We start from the raw sequence: 21,454 nt of genomic DNA, 5'->3' as shown, positions 1-21,454 counted from the left end.
GGGAAGTTGCCCCTTTTAAGAACAATGTGCATTTATTTTAAAGTTGTAAAATATTCAGAAATGTATCTGGTGATACAGCAACCAATGTGTTATATGAAATCATATGAAGGTAAATTGACGTCATAAAGATTTGCATGCGCAGGGTAAGATTTGTGAAAGTGTACATAAGACTGTAAGTGTAAATTAAATTTGCATGCGCAAGAGAAGCTTTGTAAAGGTGTAAATCGCTTTTCAAGCGCAAGAAAAAATTATTTGCAGCATTTTACTGTTACTTGTAAGTGTAATTCATGTATTGTGAAACTGCAGCTTCATGCTAGCGCAAAATAAATATGATTTGCATTCTTTTTTTTTTTTTTTTTTTTTTTTTTTTTTTTTTTTGGCCTGTCAGTAACACAGATAACACATGACAGTACGTATGTGTAGTTATGCTATCATCATTCACAGCCTTTTTTTTTTTTTTTTTTTTTATATCATTTTTTTTTTATTAATTAATTAATTAAATTTTATATACCCTTTTATTTAACCATACTATGACCGACAAGACCAGGGGACAGAGAAAACAAGAGAGAGAAAAAAAAAAATAATAATAATAATAATAATAATAATAATAAAAAAATAATAATTATAATTATAATGATAATAATAAAAATAATAATAATTAAAAAAAAAAAAAAAAAGGAATTAGAAAAAAAAAAAAAAAAAAAAAAAAAAAATTGTGGATAAAGTCAACAGAGAAGGGGGAGAGAGAGAGAGGAAAAAAAAGAGAATGGGGGATAGAGAGAGAGAGGAAAAAACAAAACAAAAAAAAAAAGACAATTTGCTTCGATACCTGCTGACAAAAAGAGAAAACAACAGAAGACACAACAGAAGACACAACATCAGAGAAACTGCAGCAACAACCAACATCTGTATGAATCACAATAAATTCTAAATGTTAAATGTTATTGAGCAACACGCATAACTAATATTACAAAATAAGTTTTGAAGCAACAGCAGATCAGAACAATGTGTGTCTGTGAGCACCCGTTTTTACACCAATGTGAATGCTTGAGTGTACACCTGTGTGTGTGAGCGCGCTTGTGTTCATAAGGTTCCTCCATGTAAATGTTTAATAGTGTGTGTGTGGGGAACAACAGCCCCATCCCGCAAGGCATGAAGCAGGCATGGAAGAGACCCAGGCCCCAAACATCCGGAGGCCCCCCAGGGCACGGGACCCCCAGGGGAACCACCGCAGGGACAACTGCGGCCCCCACCCAGAAAAGGGCAGAGGAGAGCCCGAAGGTGGGACATCCGACAGCCACAGTGTAGACACCCCAGGGTGCCGTGACGGCAAGCCCGCAGGCTCCGCCGGCAGCCGACCACACCAGGGCAGACCGAGCCCTGGGCCCGGAGATCCAAGGGCCCCCCACCCCCCAACCGGGGCCCAGCAAGGCCAGTAGGGCCAGGCCCCGCCAAGCGACCGCCGAGAGTGGGCCAGCGCTCACCCGAGCATCCTGCCCCGGCGCGAGAAACCACCAATGCACCGGCGGCATCCTCCACCGGCAGGGCATGGTGGTGGGGTGGGGGTCGACTGAGATGATGAGTGAGGTGGAGTCTAAGGCCCGACCTGACACATAGACGTAGACGAACAAGCACACATATACACAAGCATACGTTCCCACCCTCATGCACGCAACGAATATTCTCACCCTCACCCCACATGTAGACACACAAAAATGGACATGGTACCCACACTCACACTCCCTATATGCACTCTATACTCCTAGATCCAGGCACCACCACCCCCAGAGGGGTAATCAGCGCCCGATCCCGGAGCTGAACCCCCTTCGCTCTGGCGTGGGGACAGGAAGACCACCCCGGTCCCCACAGCAGCAGAGAAGACCACCAGCCCAGACCCCGACCGGGCGGCCAGCTCATCCTCGCAGCCCCCGGCCCCGGACAGAGAACAGAGAACAGGGGTGTGAGATAAAAAAAAAAAAAAAAAAAAAGAGACCCCATGCTTCACCTCACCCGCTCAAATGTAGTGTTGGTGTGTGTTGTTCTAAGGTGCTTTAAAACAGGGGTGCTTTAAAACAGGGGAGGGGCACCCTCCACAAGCTTGTGTCAGCTCGTCCCCTCCCTAGAGCCCTCAATGTCTATGTGCAACTTAAAATTGAGAAGTGGGCACTGGCACCAGAGGGAAGGCTGAATGAACAGACCGCCCTCCGGATGCCATTCAGTGTGCCCACCCCCAAGGCCCTATATGTATGTGTCATGTGACAGTAAGTAATGAGAATGTCTAAGCTGTAATGTGTGATTGAGATGCAGGTGGCCACGAGGAGACAGAGGAGTACCACCTCCCCCGCATCCCAGCGACACACCCGCACCTCAAAACCCTACCTATGTGTTGGTGTGATGGAGCGGGAGAAGTGAAGCCTTAGGGATGGGGAGGAAAGCATCAGAGGGGGCAAAATACCCCCCCCTTCGGAGCCAGCTCCCCCGCTGACCCCCATAGGCACCCCCGTTACCCCAAATCTGCCCAGGGCGGGGGGCCCAGGCCCATCCAGACCAGGGCCCATGGCAGCCCGGGGCGGCCCACCAGACCCCACAGCAGAGGAAAAACTACCCCACCCCATCACTCATTCAACTCCCAGACTACATAAGACAATAAGACACCCAGGTTAGGCCCGTTTTCCCTGCCTCTATTGGATCCCCCCCGCGGAGGCACCGATGCATCGAAGACCCCCACACCAGGGCCGGGCCCAAGCGCATGCACCAACCCATGCTCCCGGCGGCACACCAACCAGGACCCAAGCCCCCCAGGCCCAGCCGTAACCCCAACCGGGAGGCAGAGCGCCCCCAGAACCCCAAGCCCCCCCCCCGGACCAACCCTGGAATAGTGCAGCCGCCAGGCCGGCAACCTACGTCCGCCGGCACAGGCATCCCCAGTAGCGCCGCATGCAGCCGCCAGAAAAACAGCACCCAAGAGTCACCAATACCCCATCCAGGCCAAGATCGCAGCCCCAGCGCCGAACCCCCCAAGATGATTTGCATTCTTATGACTACCATTTTTCCGCGCTTACACTTTTGGCACGGTTTTACGCCAAAATACGGTCAAAAGCACTGCAAGCCTGTGAACAGTGATTTGCAAGCGAGAACAACAGTTTAAAGAACTGCAAAATCTGTATGTGTAAAAAACTGACTGTCAAATGTCTAAATGACTTGTTGTGTATGTAGGGCAAAACATTCCCGAAATAATCCGATGTGTACAGCTCCGTCTTTCTTTTCTCTGCGCTCACAGTTTTGGCACGATTCTCTCACTAACTGAGATTTGCAAGCGTGAGAGGGAGGGCGGGGCCACCTTGTAGCCAATCAAATGAGGCTCTCGCTGACTCTCCATTTACTCTAATCTGATTGGTTCAAAGAAACACATCATTCGCCAAGACATTTATCTTCATTTAGTTCGGGAACGTTCTCCATACTTTTAATTTACAGATACAGTCAAAATAAATAAATTAATAAATACCAACTTAAAACATGTTGGTTTATAAGTCGTGTTCCTTTAGGCTAGACTCCCATGTGTTCATACTGAATTACGAGCTGGTGTTAACATTATTTGGTTTGGTTTTGCTTTACATTGAAATTTCATAATCTGCTTGCACCACTGATGTTAAACTTTATAATTAAAATGATGTCGTGATAATGCTCAACACTATGGTATCAGAGTGCTACACTTTGTAAAACCTTTTTTTTTGCTATGCCAATAAAGCTACTTAAATCTGAATTTATCAAACCATGTCTCTGTTTATGGTTTTTAACACTCAATTGTATATATTGAAATTTCAGTATTGATTCAGATAACTTTCATGTGACTGATTAAGCTATTATATGAAGCAAGAATGAGTAACAAAATGGTTTCTTTGTGTCCAGATTTGTCTAATGTAAAAACTTTGATAAATATGTATTTAATTATGTCTAAATATATATCCAAATTCAAGTAACTAATTATGTGGGAATCCAAAGTTCCCAGCCACACAGCCATGTTTATGTGTCCTCCTGAGACCCAGCTCTGGAGTTTTTGCCTATGTAGTGGACATTCTATTTCAGTGAATTTCTCTGAGACCTCACATGTCACAGTTGTAAGTCTGGATGTCCTGTACAGAGCACATTCAGGGCTTTATACAGATACTAAATGATTGGACGTTTCACCATGACCACACCCTCTCCTCGGTCTTTAAAGATGGCTAAATTTAATTTAGTGAAAAATATTACATCCTTATGAAAATATGATTATATTTTGTAATTGTCATATAAATCTGAATAATTTTCAAATTGTTTGTCATAAAGCAACACCTCAGGAAGATATTATGGGTTTTCAAATTCAAATATGACTTCCTGTTATGAAACAGGACATCATTTCATACGTTCACTGTAGAAGACACCAGGACTAAAAGCATATTTATTATGCATTTTGGGAGACATTACAATTGAATAGGAAAATAAATTATATGTCTATTTTGTTATGAAATATTAGATATTATTATGACAATCTGGTCAATTATTACTCCCATTATGACAATTCTTTTTTCAACATGCTGTCCCAACAGCATCCCATTAATATGCAAATTAGATACAGTATAGATACACTGTGTTTAAAGGGAAAACCAGTTTATGGAAATTTGTACAGACATATTGCATAAAACAAAATGCTATATCAAATCATTTTGTTATATATTTTATAACATAGTTGAGAATAATCCTTAAACAAAGTTTAGAAGAAAAAAATCCTGAAACCTAAAAATGTATTGGTGATTTAAAAAAGATACCATTGTTTTTGCCTTTTTGATGTCTATTCATGCCATTTTATTTTTAGAAAAACATAGTCCTAGTGTCCTCTACAGAGGACATAGAATAAAATATGAATAAAATATAATTTTTCAAAAATTTAAATTTTCAATTTTTTTCTAATGCTCTAAACAATGTAATGAAATTAAAAAATACTAAATTCACAAAGCTTTTTTTTGGGGGGGGGGGGGGTCTCAGGAGGTTATAAAGAGAGCTAAAGGGTCAGTCGTGCTCCACTACTCCGGGTGTATGTTCAATACTGAGTGTACACTTGAATGGGTTAAATGCAGAACACTAATTCCGAGTATGGGTCACCATACTTGGCCACACACACCACTTCCCTTTCCCTAAACAGTCATCTAGTGGTTACACGATGGTATTACAGATGATAAATATTTAATAAATATTTTAGAAATATTTTGTAAAGTCGCCTTAAATTACAACATGTTAAAGAAAAAAATATTACTGTTGCTTCTGTTAATTCTCTTGCGCATGCAAATTTAATTTACGCTTACAGTCTTATGTACACTTTCACGAATCTTACCCTGCGCATGCGCATTTATGACGTCAATTTACCTTCATAGAATCACTCACTCATTTAGTAATTGTATTTTGACAGTTTGTTTGAATAGTAAAAGAGATTCATTGAAAAGGTAAATTTATTCATGACCTATATACACAAGCATATGAATATTTACATATTTAATTACCCATATTTTAACTGAAAATGTTATACCAATACAATGAATGCAAACTGAATGATTGATACTTAAATAGCCTATAGGTTTTAATTAAGAAAAGGCTAAGATGTCTAAAATATACATCTAACATGTAATTACTGAATTATAAAATTATATTACAATTAAAAATAACAACAACATGCCACTTGGGCCTTCAGCGCTAATTCTAGAGGAGCCATCTCACCAAGGATCTAACATTATCTTTTTACTATGAAATAAAAACTAATTTTTACTCCACAAATCCAAACATGTGCACCAATCCCTCATTAACAGATCAATTAACCTCAAACTTTTTAGGCTGACTAAATCCCACAAATGTTAATATTCAAATAAAATAAAAATTTTTTGATGCTCTGACAATCTACTGTCCTCAGGAGACTTTGACACAGAATTACAGATGCTACACAGCAAGATGCAAACCTCTGACCAGCACCAAAAATAGAAAGGCAAGATTAGAGTTTGCAAAAAAGCCCAAAGGTGAGCCAGAAGAGTTTTGGAACTGTGTTTATGGACCGATGAGACAAAGATTAACCTTTATCTATGTGATGGGAAAGCAAAAATGTGGAGAAAAAAAGGGAACTGCAAATGATCCCAAGCATACAGCCTCATCTGTAAAGCATGGTGGAGGTGGTGTCATGGCACGGGCATGCATGGCTGTCTCTGGAACAGGCCCTCTCAACTTTACTGATGGCTTAATGTATGATGACAGTAGCAGAATGAATTTGGAAGGGTACAAAACCATCTTGCCTACCAATATTCAAGAAAATGCCACCAGATTCATTGGGAAGTGCTTCATATTGCATCAGGACAATGACCCCAAAACACCCTGCCAGTTCAGTCAAGGAATTTATAAGGGCAAAGAAGTGGAAAGTCTTAGATTGCCCAAGTCAATCTCCAGATATAAATCCGATTGAACATGAATTTCACCAGCTGAAGAGGAAAGTAAAGGTAGAAACTCCTCAAAACAAGCAACAATTGGAATTGGCTACATTAAAGGCTGGGAAAAGTATTTCAAAGGATGAGACCAAGAGTCTGGTGATGTCTATGGGTCACAGACTCACTGCTGTGATTGTGTGCAAGGGATCTGCAACTAAATAATAGCTTTTAATCTTTTATATCTGCCTTATGTTCAACTGTCCCAATACTTATGCTCACATCAATGAGTGGGATGAACTCATAATAAAAGTGCTGTTCTTTTTATTTGGTAAAACATGTATGTGTTGAAACGGCTAATAATAAAATGTGACATTCTGTAGTTTTGTCTCATATTCATCTTTTAATCATATTTGCAAATGTCTTGACTCCACAGCCAACAGAGCAATTTTGTCTTTACTGTTCCAATACTTATGGAGGGCACTGTACATAGGCTATACATATATATATACACACACACACGGCTATAACAATCCACAGCTAATGCATTTTACTCTCCTCTACCTCAAATAAGTTATGCCTAGAGGACAGGAGGTTTAATATTTAATCAATTAATTATTCTACACAAGGTACACCAGGGAAGACTGAATAAGTAATTGCACCTTCATTACTTTATAATCACTCACAGTGAATAAACCTAATCAAGAAATCAATAATACACAAAGCGACATGCTGTTGAGACTGTGAGACCAAGACAGTACAGAGCAATTTATAAAACATGAAAATTAATCAGACAGGTAAAAATGTAAATTAAAAGATGGCGGTGAAAGACAAAGAAACAGGCAGGGACTTCCAATTATAATCAATGAAATTATCAAATAATGTCAACCACTCAAGACAGCTTGCGGAAAGACATGGAAAAGCTTTTAAACAGTGTGAACAAACCCCATTATGCCAGCCACTCTGCTAGTGGATCAAAAATGACTAATTACGCCATTTGAGTCCTTTAAGGGTGAATCCAGCTGGCAAACCGTAGCCTTAATGGCTGATTTAAATTCAAAAGGAAAGCTTGCCAAACCAAAAAACACATCAGATTACTGATTAATTTCAGCATGAAATTAACATTGATCTGTACTGACATGTTCCTTCAGCCCATCTAATACTAGATACAAAAGCATGTGGCATTTGTCAGCAAGACTCAAGAAGTGAACACATAATTTATGAGTCTCGTCAGGTATTTATTCTTTCAATTTATGCATGAGACAAATGATTCATGTACATATTTACAAGGTTTACACAAAAACTGAACAAAAGTAGTCTGGGCAGCAGGTGTTGCTTGTGTATTAGTGAATATGATCATAAAATATAAGACATATATATAAGACAGGCTCTGCAAATATACTTTGTATTTAAAGTGACCTTGTGGTTAATGTAATCTGTCATATGCATCCACAGGTAACTCCCCGAGCAGCTCATCAAGGTCATCTTAAAAGAAACATTCACAAACACAATGTTAATACTTAAATGCACACACTCTCTTCACAATTCAAAAAACACCAAAGCATCTGAAAATGAAAGCAACATTTTCTTTCCCATCTAAATTCAAACAGATAGTACAACTTAGCATAGTATACCCACTGTTTGGAATACAAATCATTATTTGCTGAAATTTGAGTCTAGTGAATCGTGTGATAAAAGCCATTAAGATAATTGCATTATTCCTATCTGAAAATCTCACATCGTATGTTCAAATAAAGTGCAAACAATGTAAAAAAATTCATGAATGAAAAAGAATCCAGCTTAGGGGTGTGCGATAAGCAAACATTTATCACAATTCATAATACGCTAAAAATGTTGGCTGATTTATAAGTAGCATCAGCTCATTCTAGGCCTGACAGAGCCTAAGGTTATAGATACTATAGTAAACCCATGGTCAGGTTTTGTAAGGATACTGACGTAGATTAAATGACTCTCTTATACTGCTATGTGTGACCCCTCATTTTCTTCCTCTGTGCTGTTTAGTATGTCAAAGCAGTTGAATATGGTTCAAATTAGCTGAAGTATTGAGTCATTTAGGGGTCAGAAAATAGTTTGTAAAAATTGTGCGCCAAATTCAAATGGGTCTGGCAAAAGTATCCATTTAGACTTAGCCTGGTGCCCTGCCAAGATCTAGTTCAACAAAGGTTTTTATATAGTTTCATACCTGATGCTTTTAACATGCAAATGATGCAGTTCATGAAATTATAAACCAGTTCGTTCTGGTGCTTTATTTTAAATGGTCAAGTGGCACTTCAGGAGTATTGTCATTATGTCTATGGTTGCACTGTTCCAGACCAGAATGTATGAGTGTGGAAGTTGTCCCAAAAACACGATTAGCCAACTATGGTCTCAAGTTACATCAAGTTCTATCGAAATCATCGTTCCAATGAACATTTGCAAACAGCATTGCAAATTTGTGTTTGAAACTCTCCCTCTCACCTGTGGTCAAATATAAGCATAGCAAACTATAATAATCGGACACTCTCAAATCGATAAATTAACAGATTACCACCAGTAAGTAATGTCCAATATTGTTAAACCAACATGGTTCAAATGATGTAGGACATCCATGTGACTAGCTAGTAGTTTTGTCCAATTTTGCATCATACTATGATGGTTAGGTAGCAAATTAAGTTACATTATGGGAAATAAACCCCAGTGCAGGTTTTGCTTGGCAGTGGAAATGGAATACATGAAGCAACGAGTATTCACAGAACACTTAGGTCAGAGGTCCCCAACCACCGGGTCACGACCCACTACTGGGCTGTGGAAGAGCTACTGGGGCGCAAGAACGTTCTGTGAAAAATGTGTATAGATATGACACTCTTATTTATTCTGTGTTAATGATTGTTCTAATTATTCTGTATTTTCGTTGTATGCGATTGATAGAGTAGCAATTTGACGATTTCATGTTAAAATGAAAGCTTGCTCTGATCTGTCAAATATTAGGGGTTAAATGGATCGCAGTTTATCCGTGATGCATACGGACGAGACCCCACTGTTCGGGACACGTGATTCACAGATTAATTTGCCAATTTACACATTCAAGCAATCTTAAGCCACAAGAAGAGCGAGCTCAATTCGTTACTTACGCACTGTTCATGCACACAATCAAAGCGTGCACAAGCAAGAGAGACATGGAAATACCAAGTTGCCTATACATTCACAAAATTAGCCTGTGTCAAAAACCATTCAAGGCATTGTCATTCTCTGTGCTTTAAATATTTTTTTCTTGCTTATCTGAAAAATAATCCGATCTGTGACTCAAAAAAATAATATAATGTTGAACCACTATGTAATGATATTATAATACTATATAATAGACTAATATTATATTTTATATACACATACATACACACACACACACACATACACATATATATATATATATATATATATATGTGTGTGTGTGTGTGTGTGTGTGTATGTATATATATATATATGTGTGTGTATGTATATATGTATATATATATATATATATATATGTGTGTGTGTGTGTGTGTGTGTGTGTGTGTGTGTGTGTGTGTGTGTGTGTATATATATGTGTGTATGTATATATATATATATATATATATATATGTGTGTGTGTGTGTGTGTGTGTGTGTGTGTGTGTGTATATGTGTGTGTGTATATATGTGTGTGTGTATATATGTGTGTGTGTATATATATACACATATATATACACACACACACATATATACACACACACACACACACACACACACACGCCACTTTATTAGGTACACCTTGCTAGTACCGGGTTGGACCCCCTTTTGCCTTCAGAACTGCCTTAATTATTAGGGGCCAAGCCCGAAGGGCTATAGCCCCTATTGTAATTGTATGATTTTCTTCTTTTCGTCCAATGGGAGTCTATGGCAGCCCTATGAACGGAACATAGGAAAATGATGAAATTTGGCACACTTGTAGTGATGGCCATGAATAGTGATCTGACCAACTTTGGGGTCTCTAGGACCAACTCTATAGCGCGAATTGGTAATAACTCCTGAACCCCTAATTCTAGAAAAATTAAACTTAGTACACCTGATTACTCTCTTCATGCTGATCACATTCAATAGCTTACATTAAGACTCCACCCATTACAGTAGCGGGCATTTTAAAAAGTACAGTATTCTTTGTTTTCGCTACTCCTCCTTCAAAATCTGTCCAATTCTTCCCAAACTTGGCTCAGATGATCTTCAGACTGAGCTGCACAGAAATGACTGAACAGAATGTTTTGAACGTCTAGTGAAAAAAAAAGTTATTTTGCTGTGAAGGTCGACGAGGTCGACCCAACATTGTTTCAGAGGCTGTATCTCGACCAAAGTTTGATCAATCGACACAAAACTTGGTACGCTTCATCGACACCATGAACTGAGGATATATGCCAATGTTGGGAACAGTGCCACCTATGGGTCGTGAGATACCAAAAAATGCACTATTTTGCTTATAACTTTTGAAAGCATTGTCCAAATTTTGTTATTTCTGTTTCTTTTCATTCCCTGGGATATGCCGATTCTGACAAGGTCTCGTTTGTCATTTCCCATGAATGTGCCTGTCAGCCATATTGAAGTAAATGAAAAACTGTTTTTTCGCTACTCCTCATTCAAAGTTTGTGCAATTTTGTTCAAAATCTAATCAAATGATCGTTGGACCGAGCCGCACAGAAATGACTGAACAGATTTTTGATATTCACCACCGTTCCGAGAAATACCTCTCGGAAGTTGACTGTACCGGTGTTCATTGTGTTATGCCAGTAATCTTAGCATTCTACTAAGTTACAAGCTAAACAATTACCATTCTGTTTAATGTGACTCTTCAGCTATCGAATTAACAATAAGCTGCGTTACAATTAACTTTGCGTGTTATGCTGGTTAAAATGCTAAAGAACCTTTTTTTGTGAGCTCATTCTCACACCTTAACCTCTCCTAGGCAACTGTTGAATGTGCAGTGATTGAGTGCTAAGCCGCTTCCTTTGAAGCTTGAAGCCTGATGTATTGAGGGTTCGAATCCCACGTGGAGCAGCTTTATAAAATTGTTTGTAAGGTTGTGCTGATTTGATTAGTTTCTTATCCAGATCAGCATTGTACATTGTAGCATTGTAAATCGCTCATTCTCACTCCTAAACTTCTCTTCTGGAGCCTGTTGAATGTGCATCAACTGAGTGGCGTGCTCTGCTAAGCCGCTGGCTCCAAACCTTTCAGGTTGTGGCTTCGAATCCAAAGTGGTGCATGCCCAGGCTGCTAGAGGTACTGTGGTAGTAAGCGGTGTGATCGATGCTTTTGTTCCAGATGCTGGATGTTCCGTGCTGTTCGCCTTGAATCAGAAACGTGTGTTTGTTCGTTCTCATCTGAACTTCTATTCAGTTTTTAACTTCTGTGCTTCTGAACCAATGTTTTTTCTATGTACGTTCTATTTCAGCTTTTTATTCTCTTCCCGCTCTGCGCCTCGCTACGGGCCATTTGCTGGCTTGGCCCCGGTAATCGCTGCTTGCAGCTATATTTCTTTGTGGCATTGATTCAACAAGGTGTCGGAAACATTCCTCACAGATTTTGGTCCAAATTGACATGATGGCATCACGCAGTTGCTGCAGATTTGTCGGCTGTACATCCATGATGCAAATCTCCCATTCCACCACATCCCAAAGGTGCTCTATTGGATTGAGATCTGGTGACTGTGGAGGCCATTTGAGTAAAGTGAACTCATTGTCATGTTCAAGAAACCAGTCTGAGATGATTTGAGCTTTGTGACATGGTGCATTATCCTGCTGGAAGTAGCCATCAGAAGATGGGTACACTGTAGTCATAAAGGGATGGACATGGTCAGCAACAATACTCAGGTAGGCTGTGGCGTTTAAACGATGCTCAATTGGTACTAAGGGGCCCCAAAATGTGCCAAGAAAATATCCCCCACACCATTACACCACCACCAGCAGCCTGAACCGTTGAGACAAGGCAGGACGGATCCATGCTTTCATGTTCTTTACGCCAAATTCTGACCCTACCATCTGAATGTCGCAGCAGAAATTGAGACTCATCAGTCCAGGCAACGTTTTTCTAATCTTCTATTGTCCAATTTTGGTAAGTCTGTGCGAATTGTAGCCTCCGTTTCCTGTTCTTAGCTGACAGGAGAGACACCCGGTGTGATCTTCTGCTGCTGTAGCCCATCTGCTTCAGGGTTCGACGTGTTGTGCGTTCAGAGATGGTATTCTGCATACCTTGGTTGTAACGATTGGTTATTTGAGTTACTGTTGCCTTTCTATCATCTCTAACCAGTCTGCCCATTCTCCTCTGATCTCTGACATCAACACTGGTGCAGGCTGAATGATATAGTTTATGAACAGAAAAGGGACTGAAGACATTCAAAAGAACCAAAATAATGTGATGTTAGGGAGTTCCAGCTAGGAGTAAAAATAACAATCAGTCGGTAAAAATACAATGAGTGCATTTAGCCCAGCACAAAGCAGTTTTAGATGTTAGGTAAGTTTGCAAAATATGTCAAACACTGTCGAATCAGTTTGTGATAATATCTATTTGACTTTGTTTCGTATCTTTAGGTTTCTTGTTAAACATTACAGTGATAATACCAAGCGAACCAAGTCTAGCTGTAACATTTTGTTTTTTGGACTGGACCAAAAGAACCATACGTAAACCCTTAGAGCAAGAAAATGTCACTCAACTCACATACTGTTCCACACCAGCTTTCAGCCAGTACATCGCTTTGAGACTAAAATAGCATACTTGCTTGTGTGATATTGCTTAATTGATGATACTCCAACATACACACCTGTGTCCCATGCTGTGTCTCCCATTGGTCCGGACACTGTAGGTGCTTGACAGAGCTCATTAGAGACAGCTGCAGTGTCTAAACTATCTGGAGCCCGATTTTCCTCAAACACATTTTCACTGTCGTCTTCGTCATCAAAGTGGAGCTCCATCAGAGAGACCGGCCCCCCTGCAGGCCTTGTGGATTCAGTATGCAATGTAAGCTCCTGCATGTACATGCAACAACCAGGGTGAAATGAACAAAACAAAGACACCACAACAAATTGTTTAATTAAAGAATATTTTGGAAAGGATGCATCTCCTAAGGACAGGTAATTCACAAACAAGCAAAATGCTGGAGACCATATCAGGCTCATTAACACCTGGAGAAAGGGTTTAGAAAATAAAAACTACAGAAAAATTAAAATAAACTGGAGAACAAAAGGTGACTCACCAGTGGAGAGTGGGATGGCTGGGAGTTGTGGAAGACCCCATCAGGTGGGTATATCCTGAGAAGGTTATTGGGTGTGACATTCAGGTAGTGATTTCGGTGTGATGGTGAAAACACACCCACCTTTAAAAATAATGAGAATTATGTGGACTTCTTGCCTCTTTATTCAATAGAGACAAAGTAGAGGAATGGAAATGATAAAGAGTGAAGGGTCTGGATCTACAAATATCATAAGGACGATCTTGTAATGCCCACATATGCACCAGAGCCCTGCATGAGCTATTCGTTTAGCCATGGCTCAAAGTAATCTAAAGTGTGTATTATTTCCGGTGATGGTCTATAATGAGGTCTGAAATATAGTTACTTGTTTGAGAAGTAACACAGCTCCTGTCTTGAGGTCTCCCATTCTTTCCTCTACCAGGCGACGATGAACCGTGCCCTGCATCTCACCTTCATAGTGCAAAAGAAAAAACATAAAAAGAGAAATCAACAAAGACTTCTGAAAATAAGAGTGCAATCAGACCAAGAACACCAGCTCAGTCAGAGACCTCCTGATTTCACAGATTGTGCAAGAGTGTGTGTGTATGAGAGAGAGAGACCCATATCACAATGGAGAAACATTATCTCAATACTTAAGCAACTTAAATTTCACTTTTGAATTTTATATTTATAAAATATTATATAAATATAAATATTATAAAATATTTATAAGCCACAAGTACACAGCATTTAAGCACCCTTGCCTCATGAAGTTGGATGAGAAAAAGAGTCTGCAAAATGGTGGTGACTCTGAAGCAGCTAATATACAGTTTTCATTTTGTTTAGTCACTGCCTGGTGGTGTATATACCCTAATTATTAGTACCTGTGGGATCTTTGAAGACAGCCTTTGCATCTGCATATGTGTGTGTGATACTCTTCAAGACGACAGCCATATTAGGGACCTTATTCTTAGCTAGCTGCCTGAGAGCAGCCTGGAGTGAGAAAGCAATAAGTCACAAATAAGCACCAAAGAAAAACAAGAGAATAAGACAAAAGAAAAAGCATAAGTTGCAGCACAGCCTCAAGGCCATTGGTAATGAATCAAGTGAAAAGCTAATCAGCATTTGTCAGCCTAATGAATATTTAACACACATGTACCATTAGCACAGGATTGTTATGACACACTGGGCAAAACACATTAAAATTACATTAATAATCACTTTAAGGTGACTGATAACAACCGTGATTATGTTTGTGTTAATCATTGGGGGAGCCGAGATTCCTCATTTGTCCTGATTAAAGCCATGCACTTCCACTTTAGGCATAAATAAAAGAAATACAAATTTATTGTACAAATCTGGATAAAAATGAAGAAATCTGCAGACTGATAAAGTTCCATCCTTCCATTTTTAGCATAAACACTCAAATAAGCTCATTTGAGATTTCTGAGTAGCTCACCTTGCGGAGTACCATGGCAACACTATAAGAGTGCAGAAAGCAAGAAGGGTTCTTCTCATCCAATCCCATCTCAGTCTTCATCACTGCCCACGGACCCCTGCTGAACTCCTCTTCCTCACTCACCTGAGAGCTGGAAACCTGCTGTGAAAAATGGACACCTTGTCTGATGAGTGCAAGTTTGGGAGTATGTGTGAGAGAAAGCAGACCTGTGAGCAATTCCACACAACTGTAAGTGTTATAAAAAAAAATTAAAAAGAAGAGAAGGATTCACAATATTTTGGTACCATATGATATTTTTCATATTTTGGCATCAGCTGAGATTCGATATTTAATAATTGTTGATGCACATTTTTCCAATTTTTCCATTTAGATTGTGCTTGCCATCATTTAACACCAACCAATTTAATAACACTACTAAATATAATACTCGGAATATATTTAAATAAATATCCATTTTATGATCTTTTAGACTTTTATACATTGTTTACACAAAAATTTTAATTCTGTCATTAATTACTCACCCTCATGTCCTTCCAAACCCATAAGACCTTCATTCATCTTCGGAAAACAAATGAATATATTTTTGATGAATTCTGAGTGCTCTCTGACCCTCCAGTTTCAGCATTGTTTAACTTTAGTAGAAAGAGTGCGCATGCTGAACATAAACACCGCCGATTACTTTCTGGGGTACGCTCCAAAATGGCAGAAGATGTTAACTTGGGGAGAAGAATTGCTGAGTAAATTGTGTTATTATTGTTTTCTTTGCGCACAAAAAGTATTCTCGTAGCTTCATAAAATTACAGTTGACATCTGATGTTACATTGACTATTTTACCAATGTGCTTGCTGTATTTCTTTGTGTAGATCGTGGTAATATCCTTACTGTCCATGTCAGAAAGCTCTCGGATTTCATCAAAAATATCCTCATTTGTGTACCGAAGATGAATGAAGGTCTTACAGGTTTGGAACGACATGAGGCGGAGTAATTAATGACAATTTTCATTTTTGGGTGAACTAACCCTTTAATTTTAGTTCAGGTTTTACTAATTCTGTTATCAGCTTTTGTCATTATAAGCTTCTATTTATTTTTTTATTTCACTTGTAGTTATGGTAATTTAAAGGTAGGGTAGGCGATTTCAGAAAGTCTAGTGATAGCAAGCTAACTTTGAGAGCAAGATCCCACCCTCCCTCCCTTCAAAGCCACGCCTAGCCAAAAACTCCAGAGAGCTCCAGAATTATTTCATTTAGTTAGCAAGAAAACAGTTCTAATTGTTGTTTATGTTTTTTAAACCTTTTTTAATCTAATCTTTTAATATATTATTTTAGCTTTTTATCAACTACAAAAAAAAAAGATTTTTAGCACAATTTACATACATCACTTCTTAACCGAGCAACAGCTCCATGTGCAGGCGTCTGAGGAACTGCCACAACAATGTCATCAAGACTCTGTTCACTGGCCTACAAGACAACAAACCGAAATTAAACCATGCAAATGACAATAAATCAAAAATACAATTATGCATTCATTAGAAAGCAGTGAAAATTTCCAGCTTGCAGGGTATAGAACAATAATAAACATCAACAACATGTTTTAAAGAGAAACAGCCTTGCAGTACACTAAATAGCAGATCTGAGCAATATATACTGTGTGACTTTAACAATAATAATAATAATAATAATAATAATAATAATAAGCTAAAATAGCGCTTGGCTGACCTGCAGTGGTAGTGCTCCTGCTGGGCCAGGAAAACGACGTGCTTTGGCTGGCATCATGCGGCTCTGTGGTCTCTGAGGTGTCTTATTGGCTGCAGACACCAACTGGACCAGGTGATTGGTCAGGACAGGCGTGTTGAGAGAACGAGGTGTAAATGTGGAAGAGGACTCTGTAATGGAAGACACAGAGTGGAAAAGAGACCCTCGGGGCTGCAGCGGGGTCCTTGGTGTCGAAGCGCCCCTGTGGCACTGAGGCGACACAACTGGAGGCCTGGGAGTCACAGGTCTGGGGAATCGCGAGGCTGGTGTAGCAGGACCATGCATGTGATTTAAATTCCGCAAAGGGGTAGATGGATACATCGGGCCTTGGATGGTGGACACAAATGAGGTGTTGACTAAGGGCCGTGTAATTGACACTGAGGAGGTAGCGCCGAACCTCCCACGAGAGGACACTTCTGGTGCCAACGGCCTCATGCTTTTAGCGGGTGAAATGTTGTCCAGCGGTGCAGCTGAATTATTTTGTGGCTCAGAAACCATCTGAGGAATGCTATCCAGTTCCTCCAGATCCACATCCCAGTCGTCAAAATCATCCTGAGGAGGGAGGACTCTCTGTGGGACTCTAAAGGATGCTGGGTTTATTGGGTTAGAGGAGGGTTGCAGAGATGACACGGGAGCTCGGAGAGAAGCAACGGAGGCAGAGATTGACTGATGGCAGGGCATGGTGCGATCTGGTAGGGCAGTGATAGTGCCACATGCTGGGGTACGAAGAGTCAGAACAGAACCAGATTCAGACGCATTTTCCCCAGGGCCTGATGACAAGCTAACAGAGCTCTGCTGTACATGCGAGGATTCAGATGATGGTGCTACAGAAGGAGCTGTAGAGGATGTGTGCTCTGATGGACACGTCCAATCAGCTTCCAGCAAATCCTACAGATGAGAAATTATAGATGACAAGATAACCAAGCAAAGGTGTGTGTGTGTGTTGTCATTTGTAAATAAACCTTCTAACAGGCAGAACATACCGAAATATAAATTATAATCTGTCATATTATTTCTAAGCATATTATAAAATGTACAGTTAACGCGCAAATGGCATTACTCAACTATACTCTCACGCTTTAAAACTAAGCTGCATTCCAAACCTCGTCATCAAACTCCTCTCCAACGGTGAACAAGCCCTTCCATTTATTACAAGCCTGCATCAACAAACAATAAATAGCATCATTAATCATCAGTTTACATAGTTGTTGGTTAACAAATTAGCTAACTTAGCTGTTTGGATATAGTTTACCGTCGCTGTCATGTCTGTTCAGTTAATAGGAGCAGATATATAACGCGACAAGCATCGACTGTTAATGCAAGCAACTATACGTTGGAAGTTTTGTTCTCATTTGACATACAGACATTGAAAAACACCGAATATACATCGCATAATCTCCGATTTTTACACCTTCGCGCCGCCACGTTCAAACACGCACGGCGTGCGTAACGTAGGCAGGTCACGTGCCTTGTTGCCGCGCCCAGCACTAGTGACGCAGCGCCATCTGCTGGATGTGTCCACTTTGGGCAAACAGTAGTGTGCTTTGCTGAGGAAAAATGGTCTCAATTTAGCCGAGATTATTGGCAAAAGCGAATAAGATATTACTTTAATTTACACTTTTTGCTAATAGCACCTAATACTAAGCAAATTGGATCTATTTTCTGCTTCACGGAGTTCAAATTGTATCTGTCTTTTATTACAGCAACCGCTGCCGCTAAAGCTTAATGAATTTTACCAGGTTCAATCAGATGTAGAGCACTCATAAAATGTGATGATATGCATAGATATTTCTAAATGTGTAAGCGAGTCTCTCGGTAGTAACAAGTATAAAATAAACACTATAAATAATGTGGCTAGTGAAGTTAAATTATTCATGAACAATTAAACAAGTCTACAAAACTGGGCTTATAACCTAAATAAACTTAGTCACACTGACACATGCCAAGTTAATGCTGACTACTATAGTTTTAAATAAAGGGCTAAAAACGTAGTTGAAAAGTTCATGAACAATGAAATGTTAACAAACATCTTTATCAGTACTAAAACTACTAAGCTAAAAAAAACAAAAAAAAAAAAACAACTAGAAATACTTTTAAAATGACAAACATAACTATAACTTATATTAGAATTAACTGAAAATATAAAAAGCCTATTACTATATTTTATTATATTACTATAGTAAAAGATGTACTACAAGTATACACATTTATAAACAGTTGAGTATATATCTGCTGGTCACTTGAATCAGGTGTTAAAGGGGATATTGAAAATATAATGTTGAGGGATATATAGGAGCAGGATGCTTATGCAAAGTGACTTGCAGACCAAATCAACCGTAAAAACAAGCCGATTTAAAAGAACAGATTTTTTTATTTTCTTCCCCACAAACAATACAGGTGTGCCATATTGTTAAAACAGTTCTAGAACTTCTGGAACTGCTTCTTGGCTCCAGCTGCCTTGGTGACCTTCAGGACGTTGAACCTCACGGTCTTGCTGAGGGGTCTGCATTCTCCAACTGTGACGATGTCACCTACGGTCACGTCCCTAAACAAATGGAGAACATTAGTGATATTCAAGACAAACATTCAGTAATCAAAACTTATACAAATATCTCCCAAACTAAAGTACTAATAATCCCCAACACCTTGAGGGCAAAGAAACACTTTAAGCACTATCTGCTGCATCAGTGATGCCATAAGGCAATGTCGTCAGAGCCTGACAGACTTGGAAGACCATCGTGAGAATAAACATCATTTGCAGCTCACCACCTATTTAAAAGCATGTTCAAATCCACAAAAAAAAAAACTAGGGTCTACAAGAAAGCGCCAAAGTAGAAATTTACCTGAAGCATGGGGAGAGGTGGACAGACATGTTCTTATGCCTCTTCTCAAAACGGTTGTACTTGCGGATGTAATGCAAGTAGTCCCGTCTGATGACGATGGTCCTCTGCATCTTCATCTTGGTCACCACACCTGGAAAAAGATGATTACAAATAAGTTCACATTCGCTGTATATCAAATGGCCAGCATACAGAATCTGCCACTTCCAATAAAGGACTAAGATACAACAAAATGCAGGGAAGCATCAGCAAAGCCATTAGGCATTATCCTCAAAACCCCAAGGGTTCAGAAGACCATCGTGAGATAAGACATCATCTGCACCCCTGACAAAACTACAATTAGCTAGCAAACTACATAGACTTACCGGACAGAATCCGGCCTCTGATGGACACGTTTCCAGTGAAGGGGCATTTCTTATCAATGTAAGTTCCAGCAATAGCCTGTGGAAATAAAGCACAAGAACTTTAGTCATTTGAACTCAACTGAGGTTACACAATCGTAGCATATTCAACTGCATCAGTATTGCCTAAGGCAGTATCCTCAGAGCTCTCTTGGAGTCTAGGAAGACCATCGTGAGAAAAGACATCATCTGCAATAAGTTACACTTGTACGTGAACACAAACTCACCTCTCGGGGGGTTTTGAAGCCCAAGCCAACGTTTCTGTGATAGCGTGGGAGCTTTTCTTTGCTACTTCCTTCAACAGCCAGAACCCGCTTCTTGTTCTGGAAGATGGTGGGCTGCTTCTGATAAGCCCTCTCGTTCTGAAACAATACCACAAGCACAGAGTCAGTCATATTCCTGACAAACTAATGCATGTGCTGGAATAACATTCACACAAAGTTACAGAATACAGTTTTGATTAAAGTTCCCACTAGACATTCTGGACTATTAGAATAGCCTCACCTACACCAAACCTGAAGAACATTCAGAGGCAAGTGTTTTCCCCAATTAAAGACTTCAGGGATTTTATGCTGCATCAGTGATGCCATAAGGCAGTGTCGTCAAAGCCTGAGAGGCTTGGAAGACCATCGTGAGAAAAGAACATCATTTGCAGCTTCATGCCCATTTATAGCACGTGTACAAATCCACAAAAAGCGTCTACAAATGTTATAGACACAATTACATAAACGGCATCTTTACAACTCTTTTTAGACTCGGAAGACTAATCCTCCTGGAAGACATCCATGTGCTATCCATGCCTTGCAAACAAATTCGGCTATTTTACCACATAAGGCAGATTCAGCAGACTAAATACAGCTATTTTATTTATATCATTGCTTGAAACCAAATAAACAATTGAATATTTACATAAAATCACTTTCTGCTGGTCGGACAAGTCAAGGCCGCTCGCCTCCCCGTTCATCAACGCTTCCTACCCCTTAACCGGAGACGAAAAACACATATTCTAGTCTCCAGTGTGATCCATTTCGCCATGATTGCATCCATGGTGGTTTCTTTGCCGTTTATCTACCAGAATCTGTGGCTTTGACCTTAAGCTTAACGTGAAGTCAAACGCGTTTTCACGACCACGCCGCTCAGACTCGCATACCTGTATGTCCGCCATCTTCGCCAGCCGAGTCGTAAAGAGAGCTACACATGCGCGAGACAGACGGAAGAGCGGCTTCCGCGGAAGTGACGACACACTGTGGGCGGGGCCGAGAGAAGAGTTTGTCAGGCCTGTTATCCGTGTTTATTTAATTATTTTACATTTAAACAACTTAAAAATCGCTGTAAC

General features: G+C 39.8%; 2 protein-coding genes across 3 annotated transcripts; both read right to left on the bottom strand.

Moving 5' to 3' along the window:
• Nucleotides 1-6,824: 6,824 nt before the first annotated feature.
• On the bottom strand, nt 6,825-18,325 carry LOC306845935 (homologous recombination OB-fold protein-like). Of its 2 annotated transcripts, none has more exons than XM_079378954.1 (10): nt 18,130-18,325; nt 17,981-18,034; nt 16,842-17,765; nt 16,500-16,583; nt 15,127-15,267; nt 14,552-14,660; nt 14,053-14,138; nt 13,692-13,811; nt 13,260-13,464; nt 6,825-7,922 (listed from the first exon to the last, which is right to left on the bottom strand). In XM_079378954.1, the coding sequence occupies exons 1-10, from the start codon at nt 18,139-18,141 to the stop codon at nt 7,864-7,866; spliced, it is 1,794 nt and encodes a 597-aa protein (XP_079235080.1). In that variant the 5' UTR covers nt 18,142-18,325; the 3' UTR covers nt 6,825-7,863. The 2 variants fall into 2 exon arrangements, with proteins under 2 accessions (XP_079235080.1, XP_079235081.1); XM_079378955.1 differs by having other exon boundaries at nt 7,658-7,922; nt 15,127-15,264; nt 18,130-18,321.
• Nucleotides 18,326-19,228: 903 nt separating this feature from the next.
• On the bottom strand, nt 19,229-21,454 carry LOC306860122 (small ribosomal subunit protein uS17-like). Its single transcript, XM_079401664.1, has 5 exons — nt 21,269-21,454; nt 20,346-20,480; nt 20,083-20,158; nt 19,721-19,850; nt 19,229-19,422 (listed from the first exon to the last, which is right to left on the bottom strand). Exons 1-5 carry the CDS (start codon nt 21,281-21,283, stop codon nt 19,299-19,301), a joined length of 480 nt encoding a protein of 159 aa, XP_079257790.1. The 5' UTR covers nt 21,284-21,454; the 3' UTR covers nt 19,229-19,298.

Source organism: Barbus barbus (assembly GCF_936440315.1).
Source record: "Barbus barbus genome assembly, chromosome: 3".
Classification (NCBI taxonomy): Eukaryota; Metazoa; Chordata; class Actinopteri; order Cypriniformes; family Cyprinidae; genus Barbus; species Barbus barbus.
This window is presented reverse-complemented; position numbering and strand designations above follow the sequence as displayed.

Coding starts and splice junctions, on each gene's coding strand:
- LOC306845935 (XM_079378954.1), bottom strand. Junction 17,766..17,980: donor GAGAGGAGTTTGATGACGAG/GTTTGGAATGCA, acceptor TCTCATCTGTAG/GATTTGCTGGAAGCTGATTG. Junction 14,139..14,551: donor TGTCTTCAAAGATCCCACAG/GTACTAATAATT, acceptor TGCACTATGAAG/GTGAGATGCAGGGCACGGTT.
- LOC306860122 (XM_079401664.1), bottom strand. Junction 20,159..20,345: donor GCTTCAAAACCCCCCGAGAG/GTGAGTTTGTGT, acceptor TTATTTCCACAG/GCTATTGCTGGAACTTACAT. Junction 19,851..20,082: donor CAGAGGCCGGATTCTGTCCG/GTAAGTCTATGT, acceptor ATCTTTTTCCAG/GTGTGGTGACCAAGATGAAG.